Source organism: Pinus tabuliformis, chromosome 9 (assembly GCF_031772625.1).
Source record: "Pinus tabuliformis cultivar Carrire ecotype Pingquan chromosome 9, CPIR1, whole genome shotgun sequence".
Classification (NCBI taxonomy): domain Eukaryota; kingdom Viridiplantae; phylum Streptophyta; class Pinopsida; order Pinales; family Pinaceae; genus Pinus; species Pinus tabuliformis.
The window spans coordinates 1,617,628,236-1,617,651,709 of NC_142307.1; the positions used below are offsets into that span (position 1 = coordinate 1,617,628,236).

A 23,474-nucleotide genomic window follows, 5' to 3' on the forward strand; every position below is an offset into this window, starting at 1 on the left:
ACCACTTGTTGTACAGATGGAGGAAAGAAACAATCTTGAACAGATGAAAAGAGAAACAGAGAACAACAAGACAGATGAAAAGAGAAACAGAGAATAGCAAGATATCGAATGCTCAACTTAAATTGGATCGGACTGTTTTTATTGAACAATGAGTTTCACACTCTGTTTCATTACATAACTAATTAACCATTATAGATCTATTCGTTACAATGAACTGTCTATACCTAAATTTCCTAAACCGACTAAATCGTTGTCAAAACTAACACTTCTTTCTTGAAATCATTCGTGAAAAAGTGATCTGCCTCCAATCGACTGCAATCGACATATATTCACAAAACGCATCTTACTAAATGAATGATAAATTTTGCGCTTTTTATTGAAGAATGGAATATTATAAAATGAGAAATGATTTATTTACCCACCGTGATTCCATGAGCAAAAAGATAAAGAAGGCCGTCTCGCTGATGGCAAAACCTTTAATCTTCTTCTCTGCCATGAGGCCGACCTGTAGATCTAGAAGTTCAACGTCGTTATCATAGACCTCTTTCAACATTTGGATGGCCTCCTTATCGTCTGTGAGGTCTTCCCATTGTGAGATGGGAATCATCAGCATATTCCGCCGGAATTCATTGTATCTTGCTATGCTCCTCTCCCTATCACGATAAACTGAAAAAGTAAACTCTATCAAATTTGCTACTTCACGTTTTAATTTGCTAGCTCTGATATTTTAGCCCTTTGCCTTAAATTTCAAGATTGCAACCTGTGTAAAACAATATGTAATTATATGTACCAATTGGCGTTCATTCCAGCAAGGAGGGTGTCCGTTTTGAGGAGCTCCACCGTCCAGTCAATGGTGTGGATCTTGGCTATCACGGCTGAAGTCACTAATCTTGCATGGCGATACAAATCCTCGTCGCTCATACCAATATAGTGAAGCTGCATTTATAAATTAGTTGACCAAATTATATTAGTCTGCAATGAGATTGATCTTAGTGCTGAGGGTCCAGATGTGAATTTCAATGAAAAACTTTAATAATCAATGGTCATAGTCAAGTAACATCCATAGTATTCTGTAAGTTAGATTGGATTATTGAGAGTTTCTGCAATAAAATATAATTACCTTCAACATGTCACAAACGGAATTATGTTCTTGGATAAAAAGAGCTTGCATAACCGACACCCCTGCCCATGACTTACGAACATCTCCAGAGAGGGCAATTCCGTCGTTGTCGTCAAGAAGAAGGCCATCGTCCCCCAACTTCAACTTACCATCTTTGAATGTTCTTGCTTTTTTTGATTCACTCGGGTTGTTTCCATACACTACTCTCCCATCGCATGACAAGAGTATATACATTTATATATATTGTGAGACACCTTCACAATTTAGAGGATTTATAGAGAGATAGAGCGTTTAGTCCATGCAGGTTTTCTTACCACCAGGGGGTCCTCCTATTTCGTGATCCTGTTTTGATGTCACAGCTGCCCTCCTATTTCGTGATCCTGTTTTGATGTCACAGCTGCCAGTAGGCACTGCTTTGCCTTCGAAAAATTTGAATGCCTTTAGCGGACATTGCGGTGCAACGTTGGGTGGGGCGCTTAACTCTACCTGAAAAATCATGATGTTAATGTTATATAATTTTGTTGGAATGTAATTTCAACTGCAGAAACAGTTGAACAGCAACAGCGTCTGCAAAACAATCAATTTTCCACTTGCGATGCGACCCATCGTAGATGGCAGATCGCTACCCCCTCCGCTCCTTGTCCCCTGCGCTGCGACGATGCGATGCTATCGCAAATCGCAGATCGCAAAACCCCTGCGCGTTAACCCTCTGCCCTGAGTTCGCGATGCGATGCGACCTGAGCTATCGCAGATCGCACCATTAGTCAAACCGATCCATTTGTTCAAGTTGCCCGATTTTTGGGACGCGTGAAGAAGCAGGTTGCCATCCAGCTCTTGCACATTGAATTCTCAGCTACCGCAGTTAAAGAGCAGCTCAGCCAAGGACGAGAAGGACAACCTCAAGCAGTTCACAACATGGGACTCCATTTTTGTTCATTAAATCATTCAGATTGAATCAGAAGACCGTCAATTTGCCAGTGAAGTAATTTAATGGAATTTACTGCATTTGTAGAATGTTGGTAAAAGGTCTTTAATTTTATTGTTTCTTATCCACGGGAGTATGGGACAAGAAAACGTATGCAAGTATTTTTGTAGTTATATATGTAATGGTTTTTGTTGGTTGAATATATATGGTAACCCATGTAGCAGCGTGAATTTTTTTTTTTTTATTATAAGAAGAGCTTCGGCATAATTCACATAATGAAAGATTTTTGTCGACGTGTTTCGAGCAAGCAAAGCTGGATCTGTTTCTTCAACTTGTCCTGACGATGAGCCACACTTGCTGGCTCGAAACGCATCGACAAAAGTCTTTCATTATGTGAATTACGCCGAAGCTCTTCTTATAACTATTATGGATCACAGTTTTTTTATTGTGAAGAAGGGATGCACGCATCAGAGCACAGGTGAAGAATTCGGTAGACGCAACAAAGAAGATGGCACAACAGTGCAACAGAGAATACGCAGCAGCATAGAAGAACAATGTAATGGGTATGCACAGCAGTGCAGTGAATGTTTTGGTTTTGGAACTGCATCTGAAGCAGTCCCTTGGTGAATCCCTCTGTCAAGTGGAAGATGCTCTTCAGCATAGACTGGTGAATCCCTCTGTTAAGAGGAAGATGATTTTTGTAACAATTGGTTTAATTTTAATGAATAGAAGTTTTTATGTTTATTGCTAAAACTTTACCTTCACCAAGCTGAAATTCTGTCTGCAGCAAGATCCTGTGTAAAGATTCTGTGTGTTGTAAATCAGAGTATTATCCTCTGTTCAAGTGACTTTTTCTTATTGTTCTGGAATTATCAGAAATTCCCAGCAAAGTATCATTCTCTGTGTTCAGTTAATCTGTTTTTGGAATTTTAGCAGAAAAATTCCCATCAAATTTCTCGTAAAATATATGGTGTTTTCTATTTCTCAGATGGGAAAAAACTGTGATCAAATTTGTTTAAACTTTTTTTTTTTTTTTCCGACTATATATAATTCCGGCACCCTGAAAAGCTTCAGAACACTAAGATTGTAAAAAATACACTCTTCAAATTTATGATTCTAATAAAATCAGTACAAAATTCTGGGCAAATGGTACCAAAAAATATACTGAAAGAAATTTAACAGAGAGCATACGCTCTAAATATATATTGAATAAGGTAAAGTTAATGTTATATAATTTATGATATTTGCATTGAAAATTGTGATAATTGTGATTGAAAACGTTGAGCTTACATATACTGTGTCTTCAACGTGATCGACCCAGTCATGAATCATGAACTGGATCCACGTGGCAGCAAGCATGTTAAATTGTTTGCCTGTATCTAACATTTTCCTCCGAGAGAGCAGCTTGGTAGCAACTACCATGGGATGTGGCTTTAGCAACTGTTTAGTAAATGCACATGTAATTTAGTTATCAGATTAATGACATGTGAAAAAGAAACAATGTTTGGTGGGATGGTTTAATGACCTTATCATGCTGAGGAGAAGGTAGCATGTTTCGCCCAAAGAACGCCCCTTGGCATCCTGTTTCGGCACAGAACGAGTCATCGTAACTTCCATCAGGGGTTCTATCCACTGCATTATATCTTCCTCCCTGCACTGTCGTACTTCTCACATTGATAAGATTATAACGCTCGTGCAATGTCCGCATTATCTCCAGGTATAGGAGTCCTAGGCAGACAGACAATCTATGCCACGCGTAGAATCGATCCACCAAATCTATAATCTGCAGATTACGAAAAAAAGAGAAACATCAAAGTTCATAACCCCTCATTCATTCAGTATTCTACATTTACAACATTTCATTTCATGGTGATACATACTAGGAGGAGGAGCCTGTCTATGAAACTCAATCTTGAATATTGGGAGATGAGGTTCCGGTCAAGAAAACCCATGATCTCAAACAGAATACAACTGCAATTAATACGCAAGATCAAAGAGGAGGGGAATGCTCTCTGCGCTAGAAGAAAGAACACTGGAGGTCTTTATATAGAGGGCTGAGACCAGAGTAGTCAAAACTTAGAACGGAGTCATTCATAATTCACTCTTTTCTGTTAGGTAGAATGGAGTGACTTTATTTTCTCTGGGTGAACGTATTTTTATCAACCTGACCCGTTTGAATTTTATGATTGGCTAACGTATTTTTATGCAGGATCTTTATTTCACAGACAGCCTCCAAAATATTTAAAAACATTTGTTCTGCCATTAACCATGTAGTTATACATAGTACTATCCCTGCCATGTTCATAAACGAAAATAAAGCTCAGAGTAAATCATGGTTCATCTCTTTTTCTTAAACTAGTAAATGTTGAGTAATGTTATGTAACATACAATAAGCCAATTATATATTGAATATAATTTTATAATCGATTTATTACCTACATTATGCATTATACTTATATTTAAAATACAAAGCCATCTCCCACATGAATTCCGCCAGCGACGCAGGCGACTCCGCGTTGTTGCCATTGCATAGGAGCGACCCCCCAGGCATAAACTTACAAATGTGATCGTCAGCCTCATATCGTCACCTCCTTAGCTTAATGTGAATTCCGCCAGCGTGCCATTGCACAGGAGCGACCCCCCGCAGTCGTCGGTGGCGCATTTCCATATTCCGTACTCATCGAATGTGCACAACGTGCCTCTCCACACGCGGCCCGACCATCCACTAGGAGCTTACCTCGAAACCCGTGCTGGATTCCTCTGTGCCCGCGCCCCTGCCACATTCAATAACCACATCACCTCAAAATTAAGTTACTCATATTTCTAATCAACAATATAAGTTACTAGAGGAACAAGCTTACAAACATTTAAGAAGGTAGTTTAGTTTAATTGGTTGTTTGATGTAAATTGTTTACGCCTAATCTTCATGACTGTGGGAATTTTGTGTAAATAAATAAATTAGGAATGTGAACAGTCATCGGGAGATGAATTGAATAATCACTCCTCTTGTATATAACAATGACCTACCTATGGAATAATAGATGAATCAGTTGTTTGTTTTATGGAGTTACTGCCTGACCTGACATGGTATCAGAGCCAGCTCTTTTTAGCCTTTGTGTCCCTTGTAACTCCATGTCTGCCATCACTTAGTTGCAAATAGAATGGTTAGAATACTCTATCTCATGAGCATGATTAAAGAAAATGAACTCTTTCTTAAAGATGACAGATGAAGGCATAAAAAAATTATGCCTTGAACTCTTCTACATTATGACATAATAGAATCAACATCATATGACCTCATGAAGAATATGACATGGTGAACAAAAATTGTTCCTATGCAAGAGGATCTATGTATAGAGATCCCGAGGAAGCAGTATTTGAAGAAGTTGAAAGGAGAGTTCGTGAAGATGTGTCTACAACTACTTAGATAAGATGATTAATCAACATCTGATGAAAATTATAAGGAATAGTTATCACATCTCCATGAAGAAGCTATGCAGACTCTAGTAAGTAAAGTAGGAGAACCTTGGTAGTAAATATGAGGATGTTTTTATAAACATTGGAGGGATTTGAAGAAAACACAGTGCATAAAGTATTTGAAATCTTTTTGCCCTTTTCAGTACAATTTCACTGTATATCAGCAGAAGTATTTTTTCTATCAGCAGAAGTATTTTTTTTACAAAATGCATTCAATCATCTCTATGGTAGGAATAGTTCTCACTGGCAAGGAGAACTATCCTTAATGGTCCCAGATGATAAAACACACCCTCTTCTTCAATGAGTTGTGGAAAGGAGTGTGTGTGGAAGAAGGAGACAATGACCCTATACAGTCTACCTCAGACAAAGAGCTCATCATTTGGTAAAACAAGAACAGCAAAGCCTATGCATTAATCACAGCATCTGTAAATGAAAAGGTGAGTCATCATTTTTCATCATATTCAACTTCCTTTGAAGCCTTACAAAAGCTGAAAGAACTCTATGACTCACATTCTGCACTTGAATTTGTTTAGCTCATGATTAAACTCTTCACTCTTGAACTAAAAAATAATGATCCTCTTGCTCTTGCATTTGAAGTAAAGTCTATAATGCATGATATCAAATCCACTAAGGTTGAGTTGGATATCCCTCTTATTGCTTTTCTCAAGGCACTCTATCCTACTTACTCCAATTATCTTGAGTCTTTACAAGCAAATGGAAATCTTAAAGATATAACCTTTGACTCTCTTGTGAAAAAGTTTGTTGAAAGAGAGAAAGCCTTTGGAAAGAAGACAATCCCTGAATCTTCTGAAGAGACTGTGTGCCTTGCTCATAAAGAAAAGCATCATGCTCAAGATTCTAGAAGAGGAAGAGATGGACGAAGAGGAAGAGGAAGATATTTTAGAGGCGGGGGGGGCAGACATTCTCAAGGAGAAAAGGCAGACTTACATTACATTCGCTGCAAAAGAAATGGATCACATGATGCCTCTACATGCAAGCTACCATGGGACAAAATTGAGCAGAAAAGAAACCAACAGAAAGGTAAAACTGATGATACAGACAAAGGTAAAGCACCTGAATCCGCTCACTATATTGAGGCACAATGTAACATTGGAGTAAACGAAGATTTGTTTAATGCTTCACTTGCTTCTTCGAAAAATGATTGGTTGCTTGATTCAGGAGCAACCTGTCACATGACTCATAGAAAAGATTTTTTTGAAGATTTCACTGATAATGTTGATGGAGCAGTATACTTTGCAGATCAGTCAAAAACCAAGCCATCAGGGCTTGGCATAATCAGGCTTAAACTGCCTGGTCTTCCAGACATTCTTCTAGATCATGTTCTATATCTCCCACAGCTCAAGAGAAACTTGTTGTCCTTGGTCCACATCCGCCAGCAAGGTCACTGCATTCATATGTTTGATGGAAAGCTTGAGGTAAGAAAAGCTTCTGACCACTCACTTGTCATGAGGGGAATAGAAGAAGAAAGGCTTCTCAAACTGCAAGGAACCTCTGCTCATGCACAAAATTTCTCATATATTTCTCATCATGAAGAAGGTACACTTCCATCAAGTTTATTATGGCATGCTAGATTTTGACAATTAAACTATGACAGTCTCCGCTTATTGAAGAAAAATGGTGTTGTTGGTTTGCCTACAATTCCTAGGAAACATAAGCAATGTGATGCTTGCATTCTAGGAAAGCAAGCAAACAGTCTTTTCATGATTCACATTTAAGAGCACATAGGAAGCTTGAACTCATTCATTCATATTTATGTGGTCCAATGCCTGTTCCTTCTGCAAATGGAATAAATATATCATGGCATTTATTGATGATTACACCAGAATGTGTAGAGTTTATTTATTGAAGAACAAATCTGATGCCTTTCAAACATTCGAGAATTTTCATAAATGGAATGAAAATGATGCACAATCTCATATTGGGTCTATTCACACTGATAATGTAAAAGAATATACATCAAATGAATTTGAAAACTATCTTCGCCAACATGGGATCAAACATCAAACAACTGTGCCTTATAATCCCCAACAGAATGGTGTAGCTGAAAGAATGAATAGAACAATCTTGAATATGGTATGATCCATGCTTTTCTTCAAAAATGTAAAGATAATGTTTTGGGCTGATGTTGTTCTATGTGCTGCATATATAAGGAATAGATGTCCATCTAATGCTATAAGAAACAAGACTCCTTATGAATTATGGTATGGACATGTTCCTTCGGTAAAACATATTAGGATCTTTGGTTCCACCTGTTATGCTTTGATACCAAAGGTACATAGAAAAAAACTTGGTGCTAGAAATCGTAAGTGTATCTTCTTGGGGTATTCAACAACCTCCAAAGCATACCGCCTCTATGATGATGTAAATAAAAAGTTTGTTGTATCTAGATATGTAATTTTTCTTGAATCATCCAAATCTAACAATGTTGTTGAGCGGCAACTTGATCGCTTGGATAGATTCGCAAAAATGAAATCATTTCAAGAATTTGATAGTTAGATTCCACATCTTGAAGGGGGGATTCCTATACTAGATCAACATGTGGAATCTTCTTCTGAAGAACACTCTCCCCCGACTGAAACTCCAACAACGAATGATGCTTTAAGTGATGTAATTGATAGAATTGGGAGACTCAATCTTGATTCAGTCCCAACTCAATCAACAGAGCAGCCTGGACCATCTCAGAAAGGTCCCCCAAAGTGGCTGACAAAGACACTTGAAAGTGTTCATCCTGATGAAATTGGAAAAACAGGAACCAGAAATTCAAACCGACAAAATGGAGGTGATGTAGATGACTCTAATTCACTTGTTGATATGGATGTTTCTTATGATTGTGAATTGAACTTGTCTACAGATTTTGAACCAACTTCCTTTAAAGAAGCTGCTTCTCATGATGAATGGAAAGAGGTGATGCAAAAGGAGTATGATGCCCTCATAAAGAACGACACTTTGAAGCTGGTTGATCCTCCATTTGGAACCAAACCAATTGGCTACAAATGGGTCTACAAGAACAAGTACAAAGCTAATGGCTCACTTGACAAGCGGAAAGCTAGGCTTGTGGCAAAAGGTTTTGCATAGAAGGAAGGGGTCGATTATGAGGAAACTTTTGCCCCCACAGCAAAATGGGCCACCATCCGGACACTCTTTGCACTAGCAGCTTAGAACGGTTGGAAAGTCCATCAAATGGATGCAAAAACTGCCTTTTTAAATGGAGGTCTAAAAGAGAATGTTTTTATGTCCCAGCCTGAAGGATTTGTTGTGAAAGGACATGAAAAAAAAGTATGCAAACTTGTGAAGTCCTTGTATGGCCTCAAACAAGCACCACGAGCCTGGTATGAAAAACTAACTGAGCATCTTCTGAAACTCAACTTCAATCATTTTGATCTTGATGATGCAAATTTATTTGTCAAGAAAGTTGGCAAAACAGTTGTATATCTTGTGGTATATGTAGATGATCATTTAATGACAGGGAACAATGAAAGCTACATTGCATCCATAAAGAAGGAATTGGGGAAAAGTTTTGAAATCACTGATTTGGGCTATGTTCATTACTATCTTGGCATTGAAGTAACCCAACATCCAAAGTCCATATTTCTTTCTCAATAGAAATACATTGGAGATTTGTTGAACAGGTTTGGCATGACAGAGTGCAATCCTCTTACTACACCAATGGAACAAAACTTAAAGCTCACATCTATTGAAGGAAAGGAATTTGAGGATGCAACAAAGTATAGACAACTTGTAGGAAGTCTCATCTACCTCACTACTACGAGACCAGACATTTCATTTGTTGTTGGAATCCTCTCTAGGTTTATGCAAAATCCTTGTGAGGGACATTGGTCTGCTGCAAAAAGTTCTAAGGTACTTGAAGGGAACTCAAGACCTTGGAATCAAGTATACACAGGTGGACAACTTCAGCTTGATTGGATACTCTGATTCAGACTTCGATGGAGACAAAGAAACTGGGGTATATACTTCAGGATATGCTATGAGTCTTGGATCAGGAGCTGTCTCCTAGAGGTCACGCAAACAATCAGTTCCAGCAGATTCCACAACAGAAGCAGAATACATGGCAGCAACTGAAGCAACGAAAGAGATTGTGTGGCTCAGGAAAATTCTTGAAGATTTGCAGGTAAAACAAGTACAATCAACTCCACTCATGATTGACAACACCTCTGCAATAAAGTTGGCCAAGAACCCAAAGTTCCATGATCGAACAAAGCATATCAATACTAAATATCATCTGATTCGACATCATGTTGAGGCCAAAACAATCCATCTCCGTCATTGTTCCACAAATGAGCAAATTGCAGACATCTTCACCAAAGCACTTGGAAGGGAAAAGCTTGAACGATTCAGAATGATGCTTGGAATCACCAACATCCCTTCATATTAAGGTTGGGAATGTTGACACCTAATCTTCATGATTGGGGGAATTTTGTGTAAATAAATAAATTAGGAATGTGAACAGTCATCGGGAGATGAACTGAACAACCACTCCTATTGTATATAACAATGACCTACCTATGGAATAATAGACGAATCAGTTGTTTGTTTTATGGAGTTACTGCCTGGCCTGACATAAATAAACAAATAATCTACTCTCGGTCTCCAATAAATCCATAAAACAGAAAACACAATATTGTAAGTTTAGTTTGCATGCCGTACATAGTAAGGTTTCCTATTTAATCATCCTTGTACATACTAGCAATTGCCCTTAAAGGTGTAAAGATACACCGAAGTTTTGGAAGATCATCTTGTCAAGAATAAAACCCATTGATGCATGCTCATAACAAAATTTTAGAATTAGAAATCAACTACATAATTTCAAAAATCCTCTTAATAACATAAATACTCGTAAATTTTTATTTATAAAAAACAAATAACTCAATACATTTAGTTACATTCAATGTAATGATAACGATGACAATATTCATTTTTAACAAACAAAATTTGTAATAAAAAAACTTCCCCTGTTTAATTATAAATATAGAATTTAAAAATAATAATCAAGTTTTTCACAATTTTACATACCAACATTTCCCCAAAATAACCATTTGCAATCCTTTACAAGCTTTCATTTTTATCATAAGATTAAACTAGAAATTCTTCACCCTAGTTTAATTTGGGAAACAAATATATGTTGAACCTTATCTCTAATTTGATTCTACAACTCAACAACACAGACACATTGGAGTCAATTGTTTTCAACAACACAACAAATTTAAATTAATTATGTAGAAAAAGGAATGTTATCTCTCTAGTACAATTAAATCCAATAAGAAAAAATTCCATGCTTAGACTACTGAAAAATAATTTCAGACATCACATTGGAAACATTGATAAGAAAAATTTCGTGCTCATGAAAAGAAATGTAAAGCAAAAGGGTTGGGTGGAGGGTAATGCAGAGCAAAAGTGTTGGCTGGAGGGTTTGTGTGGAGGTTGTTTTTCTAGAAACCACCCATTTTTACAATTGGAAGGTGTCCTTTTATGAGCATATTGCTTGGTATCTTTTTTTTAAGACCATTATTGGGTAAATTGAGAATCGATCATGCACCAATTAATGAAATCTGGGGATTATGGTGAACCGTCACCAAGGACAAAGAATGACAGATTTTGCTGAGATGTAAAATAGGTGTTTGATCAAGCCAATTAAGTTCCATACAATTCCTCATTAGTGCAAAGAAACTTGCATTTCAAAATTACAGCCAACATATAACTAAATAACATTTTACCTTTCTATTTATAGGAAAAAATTATGAAGTCATATTTATGAATTAATTTGTGACTTATCTTATATAGATAATATATAAAAGTGAACTTATTGAATCAAAATTGTTCTTATATGGATTTAAAAAAATAGAGAAAGAATAATTGAATTTTATATTGAATGTAAAAAATTTTAAAAATAATATTTATATAAATAAATTAATTAATTTACTTATATAATTATCAAATTTATTAACAATTCCATAAAAATATAATACATACTTTTTATATAATTAAATTTCATTCATATGGATGCGCGGAGAGAGATCCATCTCAAGCCATTTTTCTTGAATTGGTATTATAATTAACATGTAATTTCACATGCTTTTTCTTGAGCCATAAATTCCTACTCAACCAATTAGATCAAAGTCTTAACAGAGTAACAAAACATGAAGTATTACAGAAGAGACACTACATAACAACCCTGCTCTTGACTACCAACTTATAGATAAATACATATATTTATGCAGTTACACTATAATTTCTATAATTTCTTTGTGATTTAGCACATCTCAATTTAATGAGATAATGTAGCTAGTATTAGAAGCTAATATAAATGCATAAACCATTGATGACATATTTTATTAAACCACATTCTCATTTAGTGCAGTTATGTTACAGAGTTTGCATGTAAAAAATACAAATCACTGGACTGTAATGATACCTACTTGGTTTCACCAAAATGATACAACCTGGTTTGACCAACCGGCTTTAGGACACTAAGTACAAAACACCTGATCATCATGTTTGCTAGTTGATCGCATGCCAACGATAGTCACCCAAATCTTTCCAAGAGATTTCTAAAAAAAACCTTGCAATGCCTTCTTCAGCTTTTGTGGGCAATGCATGAGTTAGGCCCAGTTAGATTCTTGAATATTCTTAATGGAAATAATCAGCACTGGAATATTATATTGCAAGTGCACAACGATTTCCAACCAGAAACAAATTTGGAAGTGTAAAACAAATACATAGTTTTTTAGTATCACACTGCCAGGAAAGCAGACCCCACCAAAAAAACCTGCTCGAGAACTTTATATTATTTTCAAGAGTGCCAATGATGGTTGAATTATCGATGCTGCTAGTAGCCACAGGGGAAATGGAAGAGGATTTCATTGGGTTAGGGTTCGGCCGCCTTGTTTTTTTGTTTTTCCTACATCCACCATTGATGGGGATACTTCTCAGGATACCCCTTGGTCTAGTAGCAGCAACAGACCTTGTAGAAATGGTGGGGCTGGGAGAGATTTTACTTCTCAAATTCATTGATGGATTATGGCTAGCACCTAGTGTGCGTCCTTACTATTTGGTCAAATCAACCGTGGAAAACAATGACAACTGTTTACATGAACGAACAGTGGAAAACAAAAGCGTAGACGAATGTCGGTGGTGATTTATTTCAAAATGGAACACCTTCAATGTAATTAATGGAAAAATTGGTTGGTATAAGGATCAAAGAAGAAAAAGAAAGGGAAATTCTCCCTAGAGTGGAAATTGTTACAGGAACAAAAACAATGAACCACTCTCAACTCATAGATGATATTCTCTTCATTGATGAAGCCTTAGTGAAAATATCATAAAGATTCAAATTAACATTAGATCATAGTTAGAGGCCTTGACAAAGAAAATAAATAACAAAAAAAGCGACATATCTAGTTGGAATAGCTCCAAGTTTACCCTCCACAATATTGTAAGAGAGGTGGTATTCCTAGTTCAAGGTCATTAGAAGATATTCATATTTGGGCATCCCTATGGTGCTCACCCATCCAAGAATCTCACATTAGTCCCCCATGCTTCAAAATTTTAAGATTAAGATGATCAATTGGGGAACTTAGTGGCACAATCTAGTAGCTTAGACTATCCTTGTAAAATGTATCATCATGTCTGCTCTAGTCATTTTTCTCAATTCAACTGCTATAACCCCAATGCAGTTCACACAATATTTACGAATTTAGAGATTAAAATATTCATGTGGCAAGGAAGAAAAGAGAAATAGATTCCATCTAGTCAACTATAAAATAGTTCATGGTCCCTTAAATAGATGTGATTTGGAAATAATAGATCCTATATTGTCTAATCAAGCAAAGCGAGCCAAGCTCTTTATGGAGATATGTGACAAGTAAAATATAAATAGTGGTAAGAAGTTCTCTAGCATAGATACTTTAGAGAAAAACATATTAGAATCTTGGATGATCAAGTGCCAATGATCTTTGGATTCCCTATTTAGTATCTCCATAAAGCATTCATACCTCCACCCAAAAGCATCTCACATGGATTCTAGGTATCATGAAATAAACCAAATTATGGGAAGAAAAAATAATGGGTTTCCATCCCTTTCTTTAGGGATTTTCCTTCAACATATAAGAGTATAGATATTAAATCGAGGTATCAACTTTCTCTTTGATCTTTCTGAATGGGAAAAATCTAATAGCCTCAAGGGTTAGCTCTATTGGTCGAGTTCTCATCATTAAAGCACCTCAGTAATGGAATGTCATGTGGTCAATTATCCTCAATGTTCTTGGGGTTAGGCTCTGCTAATGAGTTGGTTGGAAGTGATCCCTTCGAGTGGATATGCCTGGATAGTTTCTATGGATGTAACAACCAAAAATCTCGAGTGTCTCTGAACCACACATACAAATAAATAAATAATGGGACAACTCTAATGAATTTCAAGTTGGAAATGGACTAGATGCAAGTATTTAAATCCTCATAACTAGTTATGCAATAAGATGAACTAGCATTTACCTCAACTAACGTGTGCATCTCCCTTAAATAAATGAGCCAAATATTGAAGAGGATGCCCCCCACACCCCCAAGTGGGAATCTATTTATGATCATTGAATATTTGAAATATTTAGCAAACCAAAACCTATCATCCCATCCCCTCATCTAGAAATTAGTTGAAGGGAGACATTGATCACCACATATCCATATCTCCATTTGGATTCATTCTCACAACAAAATCTTTACTCATGACAATCTACATAAACGAGGATTCCATGGACCCTCTCTTTGATACATATGCAAATGAAAAGAGAATTAGTAAAGAAGTTATTTTTTGAGAGTTAGTTCATTGCAAAAGTGTGGAGGAAAGATATTAAATATCTTGTAAAACTCATTCACCCATGCAAGATACAAGAGAAATTTCATTGACTTAAATACATCACTATCCTAGTTTTGTGTATAAGAAACCTCTTTTTAAGATTTATTTGATGATGTTACCTAAGTTCTTAATGTGGAAATATAGATATCTTGTAATAAATACATATTTAAATAGGTGCCCCACATTCCTAGCAATGATCTCCAATGAATTGATCTAAAATGTTTGTTCAATCTAATGCTAGAAAAAAACATCTTGCTATAAAAATTACTTTTCTCTAAGTTCCTTATGAAATTTAACTCCCTCCTCCCACATCTACCCAAGTAACTTGCCAACCGAGGTAAACATGTGACGAGAGGCTACTATGATATGATTCAAATGCCTAGGTGACCTTAAGGAAGTTGAATCGATTGAAGAACAACATACAAACCTTCCACATCAGCTACAAGACCCCTGAGAACCATCCCAACACTTCAGGCAGCTAGCCCCTGGGTCCCACTGAAGTTTTTGATCACTTGACCTCTGGACGCTCTCATGCTATAGGCCAGCGAGCATCCAAGGGGCTTTGGAAGCTCTCATGCTATAGGTATGCCATCATCGAGGGACTATTTTTTCCAGTCCTATGCCAACATCCCTGGGATTTAAGCCACTATTTCAGGCCGAGAGCCCAATTCACTACATAGAATTGAATGACATCTTCATAACAGTAAGAATAGTGATGCCTTGTCTATACGAGGATAGTCCTAGAAAAGAAACAAAAATAATTCCTCGAGTGGGAGATCAAAATCTAGAGGGAGATATAAATCTCTAGGAAAACCTATAAAGGTGTGCTGGAAATGTGGAAAGGAAGGGCACTTAAAAATGGATTGTAGATCTAAAAACCCTGAGAGAGGAAAGGGATCTGATGATGCCCCTTCTGCAAAGGCGAAAACCATCCCAAATGAAGGTGGGGATGTGTACTTGGATTCTTATTCAAGCACACATATAGATCATGAGGCATGATTGACTGACTCTAGTGCATCCTTTCACTTCATTCCCATAAGGAGAGTTCTGCGAATATGAGAAATATGATGTTGGTGATGTATTCTTAGGGGATGACACGAAGGCTAGAATCATCAGACACTGAAATTTCAAGTTAAAGTTGCAAGGTGGAAGGATTAGAACACTTATGGGTGTTCTACATTTTCTTGCATTGGCCAGGAATATGATTTATGTAAGCAAGATGGATGATGCAGGTGTAAAAATAGTGTTCGAGAAAGATACCTGCAAGATGGTTCAAAGAGCACTTGTATTTATGCAGGGAGTTCATATTAGAACTCCGTACAAGATTTTGGGTAGTATTTTTATTGTTGGGTGCAACAATTCTGTGGATCCTAAAAGTGGAGCAAAAAATCTAGTGGTCTCTAGAGAAAACACCATCCTATGACGTCAAAGGCTTGGACATATTAGAGAGAAGGGCCTTCAAATATTTCACAGTAATGGTATGGTAGAAGGTATGTCTAATTGCTCTTTGGATTTCGATTTTGGTGAACATTATGTATATGGGAAAAAAATCGGGTGAGTTTCCCATCTGCTGCTAAGAGGGCGAAAGGGATATTAGAGCTTGTGCACAGTGATGTGTTTGGAATTGTGTTGATTACATCATTAGGTAGTTTTGTGTACTATGTATTATTTATATATGACTTCTCAAGGAATACATGGATATATTTCCTTTGGAAGAAATCTGAAGTCTTTTATAAGTTTAAAGAACTTAAGGCTCTGGTGGAAAACCAGAAAGAGAAGATAAAGATGTTGAGGACAAATAACAACGGATAGTTCTGCAAAAAGGAATTGAAGAGATTTTTAAGAAGTTTGGTATATCACAGTAGAATACTATTCCATATACACATCATCAAAACAGAGTTGCAGAAATAATGAACAAGACATTGATGAAAAAGGCAAGAAGCATGCTTAGTGGTGTCGAGTTAGGACAAGAATTTTAGGTAGAGGCAGTGGAGACTGCATGCTACCTAGTCAACAGATCACCTTCATCAACATTGGAGGATAAGACTTCACATGAGGTATGGACTGGTAAGAAACCCTCTCTTTCACATTTAAGGGTATTTGGTTGTGATAAATGTGTAGTACATGTTTTAGGGGAGAAAAAAACCAAGTTGGATAATAAATCTGAAAGGTGCATCTTTATTGGGTATAAGGATGGTTTAAAAGGTTATAAGATTTGAAACCCAAAAATAAGGAGGGTTGTGTAAAATCAAGATGTTGTGTTTAGAGAGGTGAAAAATGTTATTAAACATGAAGTCCTACCAAAGGAAACTAAGAAGATATAGTTTGAGCTAAAGGAGAAAGAATTAGACTCTACAGCAAAAGAGAAATCAGAAGATGAAGAGCTACAAACTCCAGTTGTGAGAAGATAAATTCAAGAAAGAAGGAAACTAGAAAGGTATAGTCCATTTGCTTTCTGTGCAAATTTTTCTTTATGTATCACTGGTGATGATCCCAAAACTATCAGGGAGGTAGTACATCTAGAGGAGGGTAAGCTCTAGAAAGAGGCCATGGTTGATGAAATGGCATCTTTGAACAAAAATGAGGCTTGGGATCTGTTGGAGTTGTTGGCTAGAAGGATACAGTTTGGAAGCAAATGGGGGTTTAAGAAGAATATGAATGCAAAAGGCAATGTGGAGAAATATAAAGCTCAGTTGGTAGCAAAAGGTTATTCCTAGGTGTCAGGAATTGATTTTGGTGATATTTTTTCTCTTGTTGCTAAGGTAGCTTCTATTAGATTTCTTTTATATGTGGTTGTTGCTTTTGATTTTGAGGTAGAACAGGTGGATGTGAAGACAAAATTTCTTCACGGGGATCTGGAAGAAGAGATATACATGAAGCAACTTTAAGGCTTTGCAGTGAAGGGAAAGAAAGAACTAGTATGCAGGTTAAAAAAGTATTGTATGGATTAAAACAATCACCAAGAATGTGGTATTAGAAATTTAATACATTTATACGAGGGCTTGGCTTCATCAGAAGTAAAGCAGATCATAATGTGTATTTTACCAGGTGATGAGTATAAGAAAGCCAAATGGCTGCAATAATCAACAAATTGTTTTTTTGCTCCAAAATTGCACTGCTTCCTCACTTCTCCCCTTGATTTTCCCACTCTAGAGTTCTATTACATAGTATTTTGTCACCGACCAGGTGTCCCCTGATCCTGGATAGATTCTATCCCTGAATGACATCTTCTCATTGTCATATACCAAAATATGTGTCCAAATCTTCCATATTACTCAAGAAGATTTCCTAAGCTCATTACTCTTGGAGTTGACCCTTTTTACCCATGTTTCAAGATCATCGTAGGTCATCAGCGTCCTGCCTATGACGATAGCCTAGAATGAACTAATCCCTCGCGCCGTCATCTCTGAGTCTCAGTGTTTGACCCACATCGATCCAAATATGGCGAATTAGTTCAAACATATTACTTCTGGGTGGTTCTGGAGCTAGTTGTTGGGTCAAAGAAGTTCACCTCTCCTCATTTAAGATGGTGGTTCCGCCTTTTATGAAAGCATCCTCCATGATTATGATCAGCTAGTTCTTAGTTAGCTAGTTCTTGGTTTGTTTGATTGATAGCTTATAGTTTGGATTGTTGATAGCTTAGCAATAGCTTGTGAGGTATGAGAATAGCCTTTCATGTTGTGGATTGAAAGTGTAAAATGGTTTTGTAAGAAGGAAGTCTTTTTTTGATTGACTTAGTTTCATACTTGTGCTTTTGGGTGAGAGAGAGTCATCAGTCTTCCTGGGAGACCTTTGAGAGTGAATGCTTATGGAGACATACTAATCGAACCCTTCAAGGAAGCTTGTGACGTCAAGGCATGGTTGTAAGCTTTATTGTTGTTTATATTAATACAATCAATGGTTATTTCCTATATCATGTATGAAATGTATGTTGATAGCTTATGGTTCCTTAACTCTATAAGTAGATATTTTGTTGTTGTGCTCTATTATGTGTTTTGTCGTTTTCATATGTTGTTTGAGGTGAATCATTCATTAAGGAGAAGAAAGTGATAACTAAAGTGATGTGACGAAGACTTCATCAAACACTGGTATAAGGTAGGCCTCTTCAACAATAACTATTTAAGGAATTCGCTATTGTATTTGTCTTGATGTGAATAGACCCACTCTAGGGCTAGAGGGGTTATCTCTGTCTGCAGAGGGAACTTACCTGCATCACAAGTTAACAACCATACTAGGGACTTTTGTGTGTTGTCTCTTGAGTTTGCTCTTGTTGTTGTCAATTGAATTACATAGTGTCTCTTTATTTTGGGACTGAACCATCAGGGATTTGGATCACTTGAGTAGATTTGGTAGTCCACCTCACTATTTGAGTGATAAGCTTGGTGTCTTTCCACTAGTTTTGCCTTGTTTTCCCTCCTTATTGAGATCATCACTATTTAATTCCTAACAGCTGCAACGAATCACACTTGTTCTCTTTACCCTCGTTTTACGTTGCGGATATCTCGTCATATTGCTGCGATTATTCCTAAAATCGGACCATCACTAAGAATAGGTGTACCCTTGTGATGACGTTGCTCAGTTTCCTGTGTTTTGCTTGCGACGATTAGCGATCATCTCATGTTGTTAGTGTTGCGCCTGCGAAGATTCCTGTAGGGTTAATTTTTACAGCCTTGCCTCCTGAATAGACCAGTGTAGCTTATCCTTTGTTGTTTCTTTCACCTTGTTAAGCTTGTTTTGATTGTGTTTACTAAGGCATGTCCTTCTTGGTTCCATTTGTATGAAATTTGGCTTTTTGGACTGTGTGACCTAGGTCTTTTAGGGTTCCGTCAAGAATTCGCTGGTTTTGGGTTGCTTGTCCTTTCAAGTTTCTGAAATACATCCGCAACAGTCTTATTGATTTGTTTGAAGTTGTTCTCTTACTACTTGCCCATATTCCTGGTTGATCCGTAGTAATTGGTCATCAAACTAGCTTGTTGTGTTGATTTGATCTCCATTCACTATTGAAGAATAGATTACATTTTCCTTTTGATCAGTCAGGCTGTGCATTAACTTGTTTGATATTTATTCCAAAAATAAAAAATAATTGTACTCATATAGTATACGAAAATGAAAACTTTTTTGCATTGGTAGATTCTTTATGATTAGGAATTGAAAAGCGAAGTTCAAATCTTTCATTTTTCGTCATAGTAGCTGCGAGATAAACGGAAATCAATACATTATGTTTCCTATTGATTGGATTACTTTCTTGCACTGCTATTCTTGCATTTTCTTGTTATTGTCTTTGTTGCTTGGAAATGAACTCCTTACCCTCATTTAGGTAGTCGTTCATCGAAACGAATGGTTTTTTTCTCATCTAGTTGCATTCTAGGAGTGTTAAAGATAGATTTGATAAGGCCTTGAAATCGAGACTTAATTCAAGATTCACTGTTAAAATCTATTGAATGAACTTAAAAGCGCATTGGAACCTAACGATTACATATCTAGAGGTCTAGGCTAGAGACGTGTTCCAACATCGTTAAACCTAGTTAGTATTGTTCTCACTAAGGTTGGGTGATTCGTCCTTTTGTGATGCAGTATATGCTAGTATGGATTTGTGCTCCCTGTACCATTACGTATATATTGGGAGACCCCACTAAGTTATCATCCTATTATCCATAGGAAGCTGAGTCTACCGCCTTACGAGTCGTAACACACCAAACACAACATTCGAGAAGGTTGACTGCCATACGGAAAGTCCTTGGTCATTTCTCTTTCATTTTATTAGGAAGGTGTATATGCAGTTTTACAATTTGTTTGGTAAACTTCTTGCCTAGAATTCCAAAGTAGTCACTTTCGTTCCTTTTCGACTCTTTAAAAGTAAAAGGATGATCTGAGCACATGTCCTTTCAGGGTCATTAAACTTTGAAGGTGACTAGAGTCATCTTTAGCCCCTTTTCTCAACTCTTTAAACATGAAAAGACAATGTTTCGTTCCAGCATCATAAAATTTATTTGTCCACGATAACATTTTACCTATTAATCTTGGCCACATTGTGATCATATCTTGACCGATTTTTGCAACCTTATTGATTATATCTTTTCTCATAGATCTTTTCAGCTAAGGCATCCTAGCGAACTCACTGATCCCGTCCTCTTTACCAAGCAACGAAGACCCTGCATCTCCTATCTCTTCTGAGGTATCGACTGTTGGTGGTACCATTCCTATTGTTCCTAGAGTTCAGCATCTTGAATCTCTAAATCCGGGAGAGGAGCCTTGATATCTATTAGAATCCTCTCTGGGAGTATTTAGACAAGGACCTCCCATCTACTCCTTCTGGTGTTTCGATTGCAATGTCTTCTTCCAACATGGAAGAGATGAGTCCCATTAGCGGTGAAGAGAACCTGGCGTTAAGCAGAGAACTTCCTTTTCCCCCAGAAGGTTTCCCTTTTCACACTATTCTTGGCGTGTCATTACCATTGCGCTACCGTTCCTTGGCTGACAACATTGGTTCCACATCTCTAAATCAAAGTTCTGTGTGGTCTCGTACTACAACCCCGACTTTAGGGCCTTTCATGGCTTTGACTTCCACAACTCAAACTCAGGTCACATCAGTCACGTCTATTCCGTCAATGGCCACTGTTTATGTGGCCTCTATAGCACCTTCCATTAGTGCAATTATTACGTCCTCGGTGGTTACAACTATTACTGAACCCACTAATGGTGGTCCTTCATCCTTGGCGTCCGGAGTCATTCACCCTACATGTAATATACCACTTTCTTCTAGTTTGATTCCGACAGGATGGTCATATGAGCAATACATGTTTTCTCTTCAAAACCCAAATCATCACCCTCTAGGCTCCCAACTGCCTTCCTATCTGCATAACCCGTTGCACTATTATGATCCCCGAGGGGCTCATATTTATCACACTGGGTCCCTCCCTCTAGAGCCCACAATTGAAATTTTCATTCTGTTGTCGGTTGCCTAGAATCAAACCACTTATCATGGCCCACAAGGCCAACCTTTACAAGGGAAACCTTTCGGTTTGCAATGGCAACCGTTTCAAGGGAAACCTTCAGGCCTACAAGGATAGCCCTTTCAGGGAAAAACTTTGGCCTCCACACGTGCCTCCTTTTTTTATTTAGGGAAAACGTTTGGTCAACTAGGTCAACGTCAATTCCAGCCAGGCCAACCCGTTGCCCAACGAGGTCGACCCTCTAGTCAAGTAGGACAACCTCATTTCGAGCAAGGCCAACCTGCTGTCTAGCCAGGTCAATCCTTTGGTCAAATGGGCCAGCCTTAGTTTCAGCAAGGTCAACCTATCACCCAGCAAGCTCAACCTTCTGGAAAACTAGGTCAACCTCAATTCCAACAAGGCCAACCTTCTGGCCAGTTGGGTCAGCTCCAATTTCAACAAGGACATTAGTCCGGTCAAATTAATCCACCTCTCAGTCAACCAGGTGTTCAGACACTAGCTGGTTCTCAAGCCCCACCCAGTTTCCAGACTCAAGTTGGATTTCAAGCCCAACCTATTTATCAAATGCAGCTTAGGTCTCAGGCACAGTTTGGACCCCAGCCGTAATACGGTCTCCACGTACCTCAGCAACCCCAAGGGCAACCTTAGGGTTCTCTGTATCAAAATTATCAACAACCACAAGTCAATCCTTATCAAAATTTTCACTAGCCATATGCCTCCCATGTTGGTCAAGCTGGTAACTAATGGTTTACTGGCAGTCAAAATCTGGGACAACAACCAGGTTATGGCATTAACCCACCCAACTATAACCATTATTGACAAAATCCTTATGGAAAAAATCCATGGGGGAAATAAGGCTCTAGTTGGAACCCTAATGCTAGCCCTTATCAGAGTCCTATGATGTCCTTTAACCCTCAATTACCTTTTCTTGCAACTTTGGAACTGCCTGATGTGTCCAAGCTGATGAACGATCCTATCCTTCATAATCCGTATTGGTCGCCAATTCCGACCAAAATTCTGGTGATTGCACTAAATTCGACGGTAAATCTGGAGAGGATCCCTAAGCGCATGTTATGACTTATCACCTCTGGTGCTCATCTAACTAATGGCTTGATGATTCTATCTTCCTCCATCCTTTTCCAAGGAATCTTATTGGTTTTGCTGCAAAATGGTATATTAAGCCTACCCGTGGAACTTTCTAAGAAATCAATTTGCTTGAAATGGCATTTCTTACCCACTTTCAGTTATCGATTCATTATGAAATGGGAACACGTCTCCTTACTTCTCTGAAATAGGACATGGCTACTCACATCTCCGATCATATTCATGAACGGAGAAGGCGGCACCATTTGATTAAGTTTTAGATCCTTGATCAGCTTTTGACTGACTGGTTTACTATCTCTTTTGATTGTTCGATAGCCCGAGATATTTCTATGGTGGCATGTGTTACTGAAGAGAAATCTATCTTGGGTGCTCAGTATCTTGATTTGGTTTATTCCCAATCTGGCACGCTATATGATGTCTTTATTGATGCTCTACAACCTGGAACTTCTAAAGCCCCGTCGACGCCTTCTGTTGATGGTGTTAATGGTTTCGTTGCTTCCTCTTCCCGAAAGTCTTCCACGACTCCTGCAAAGAAAAAACCTACTGCTCCTAGTGAAAATGCTTCTCAGTCCACATCTAATACTGGTAAAACCTTTGAAGTCAATGTCGTTCAGTCCATCGCAGAAAACAAAACTTCGAAAGGTAAGAAGAAAGGGAAAGGTAAAATTAAGGCCGATCCACCAAAGTAAGATCCCCCTAAGCCTCTAGTCGATGATGGTTCCAAACGCAAACTTAAGTATCATTGTCTTATCTGTGACAAGGATCACTACACTATAGACTGTCCTAGATGGTCTGAAGTTAGTCGTTTGCTTAAGGGGACTCCAAGAACTCATGTTGTACTTAAATAGCCCTTTCCCTCCGAGCAAACTCAAATGGTGGTCGATCAACCTCAGTCTTCTTCCACGTTTGGCTCCCAAGTTTTTATGGTTGGGACTATCCTTATTCATGTGAATACTTGAGCAAAAGAATATCCTCCATCTGCCAGCAAGGAACCTGAAATCGCTTCAAATG

General features: G+C 37.7%; 1 protein-coding gene across 1 annotated transcript; it reads right to left on the reverse strand.

Moving 5' to 3' along the window:
* Positions 1-242: 242 nt before the first annotated feature.
* Positions 243-20,604, reverse strand: LOC149154984 (alpha-dioxygenase PIOX-like). Its single transcript, XM_089444278.1, has 11 exons — positions 20,526-20,604; positions 4,783-4,819; positions 3,926-4,016; positions 3,571-3,828; positions 3,336-3,485; positions 1,511-1,606; positions 1,434-1,472; positions 1,121-1,333; positions 791-936; positions 423-713; positions 243-312 (listed from the first exon to the last, which is right to left on the reverse strand). The coding sequence occupies exons 1-11, from the start codon at positions 20,602-20,604 to the stop codon at positions 243-245; spliced, it is 1,470 nt and encodes a 489-aa protein (XP_089300404.1).
* Positions 20,605-23,474: the final 2,870 nt, after the last annotated feature.

What these genes read in the sequence shown, in the direction of transcription:
- LOC149154984 (XM_089444278.1), bottom strand. Translation starts at nt 20,604, where the DNA reads ATGGTACCACCAACAGTCGATACCTCAGAAGAGATAGGAGATGCAGGG. An exon ending in CCGTTTGTGACATGTTGAAG is followed by an intron (nt 937 to 1,120) that starts GTAATTATATTT and finishes TTATAAATGCAG; the next exon opens with CTTCACTATATTGGTATGAG. An exon ending in GCTGGAATGAACGCCAATTG is followed by an intron (nt 714 to 790) that starts GTACATATAATT and finishes TATCAGAGCTAG; the next exon opens with CAAATTAAAACGTGAAGTAG.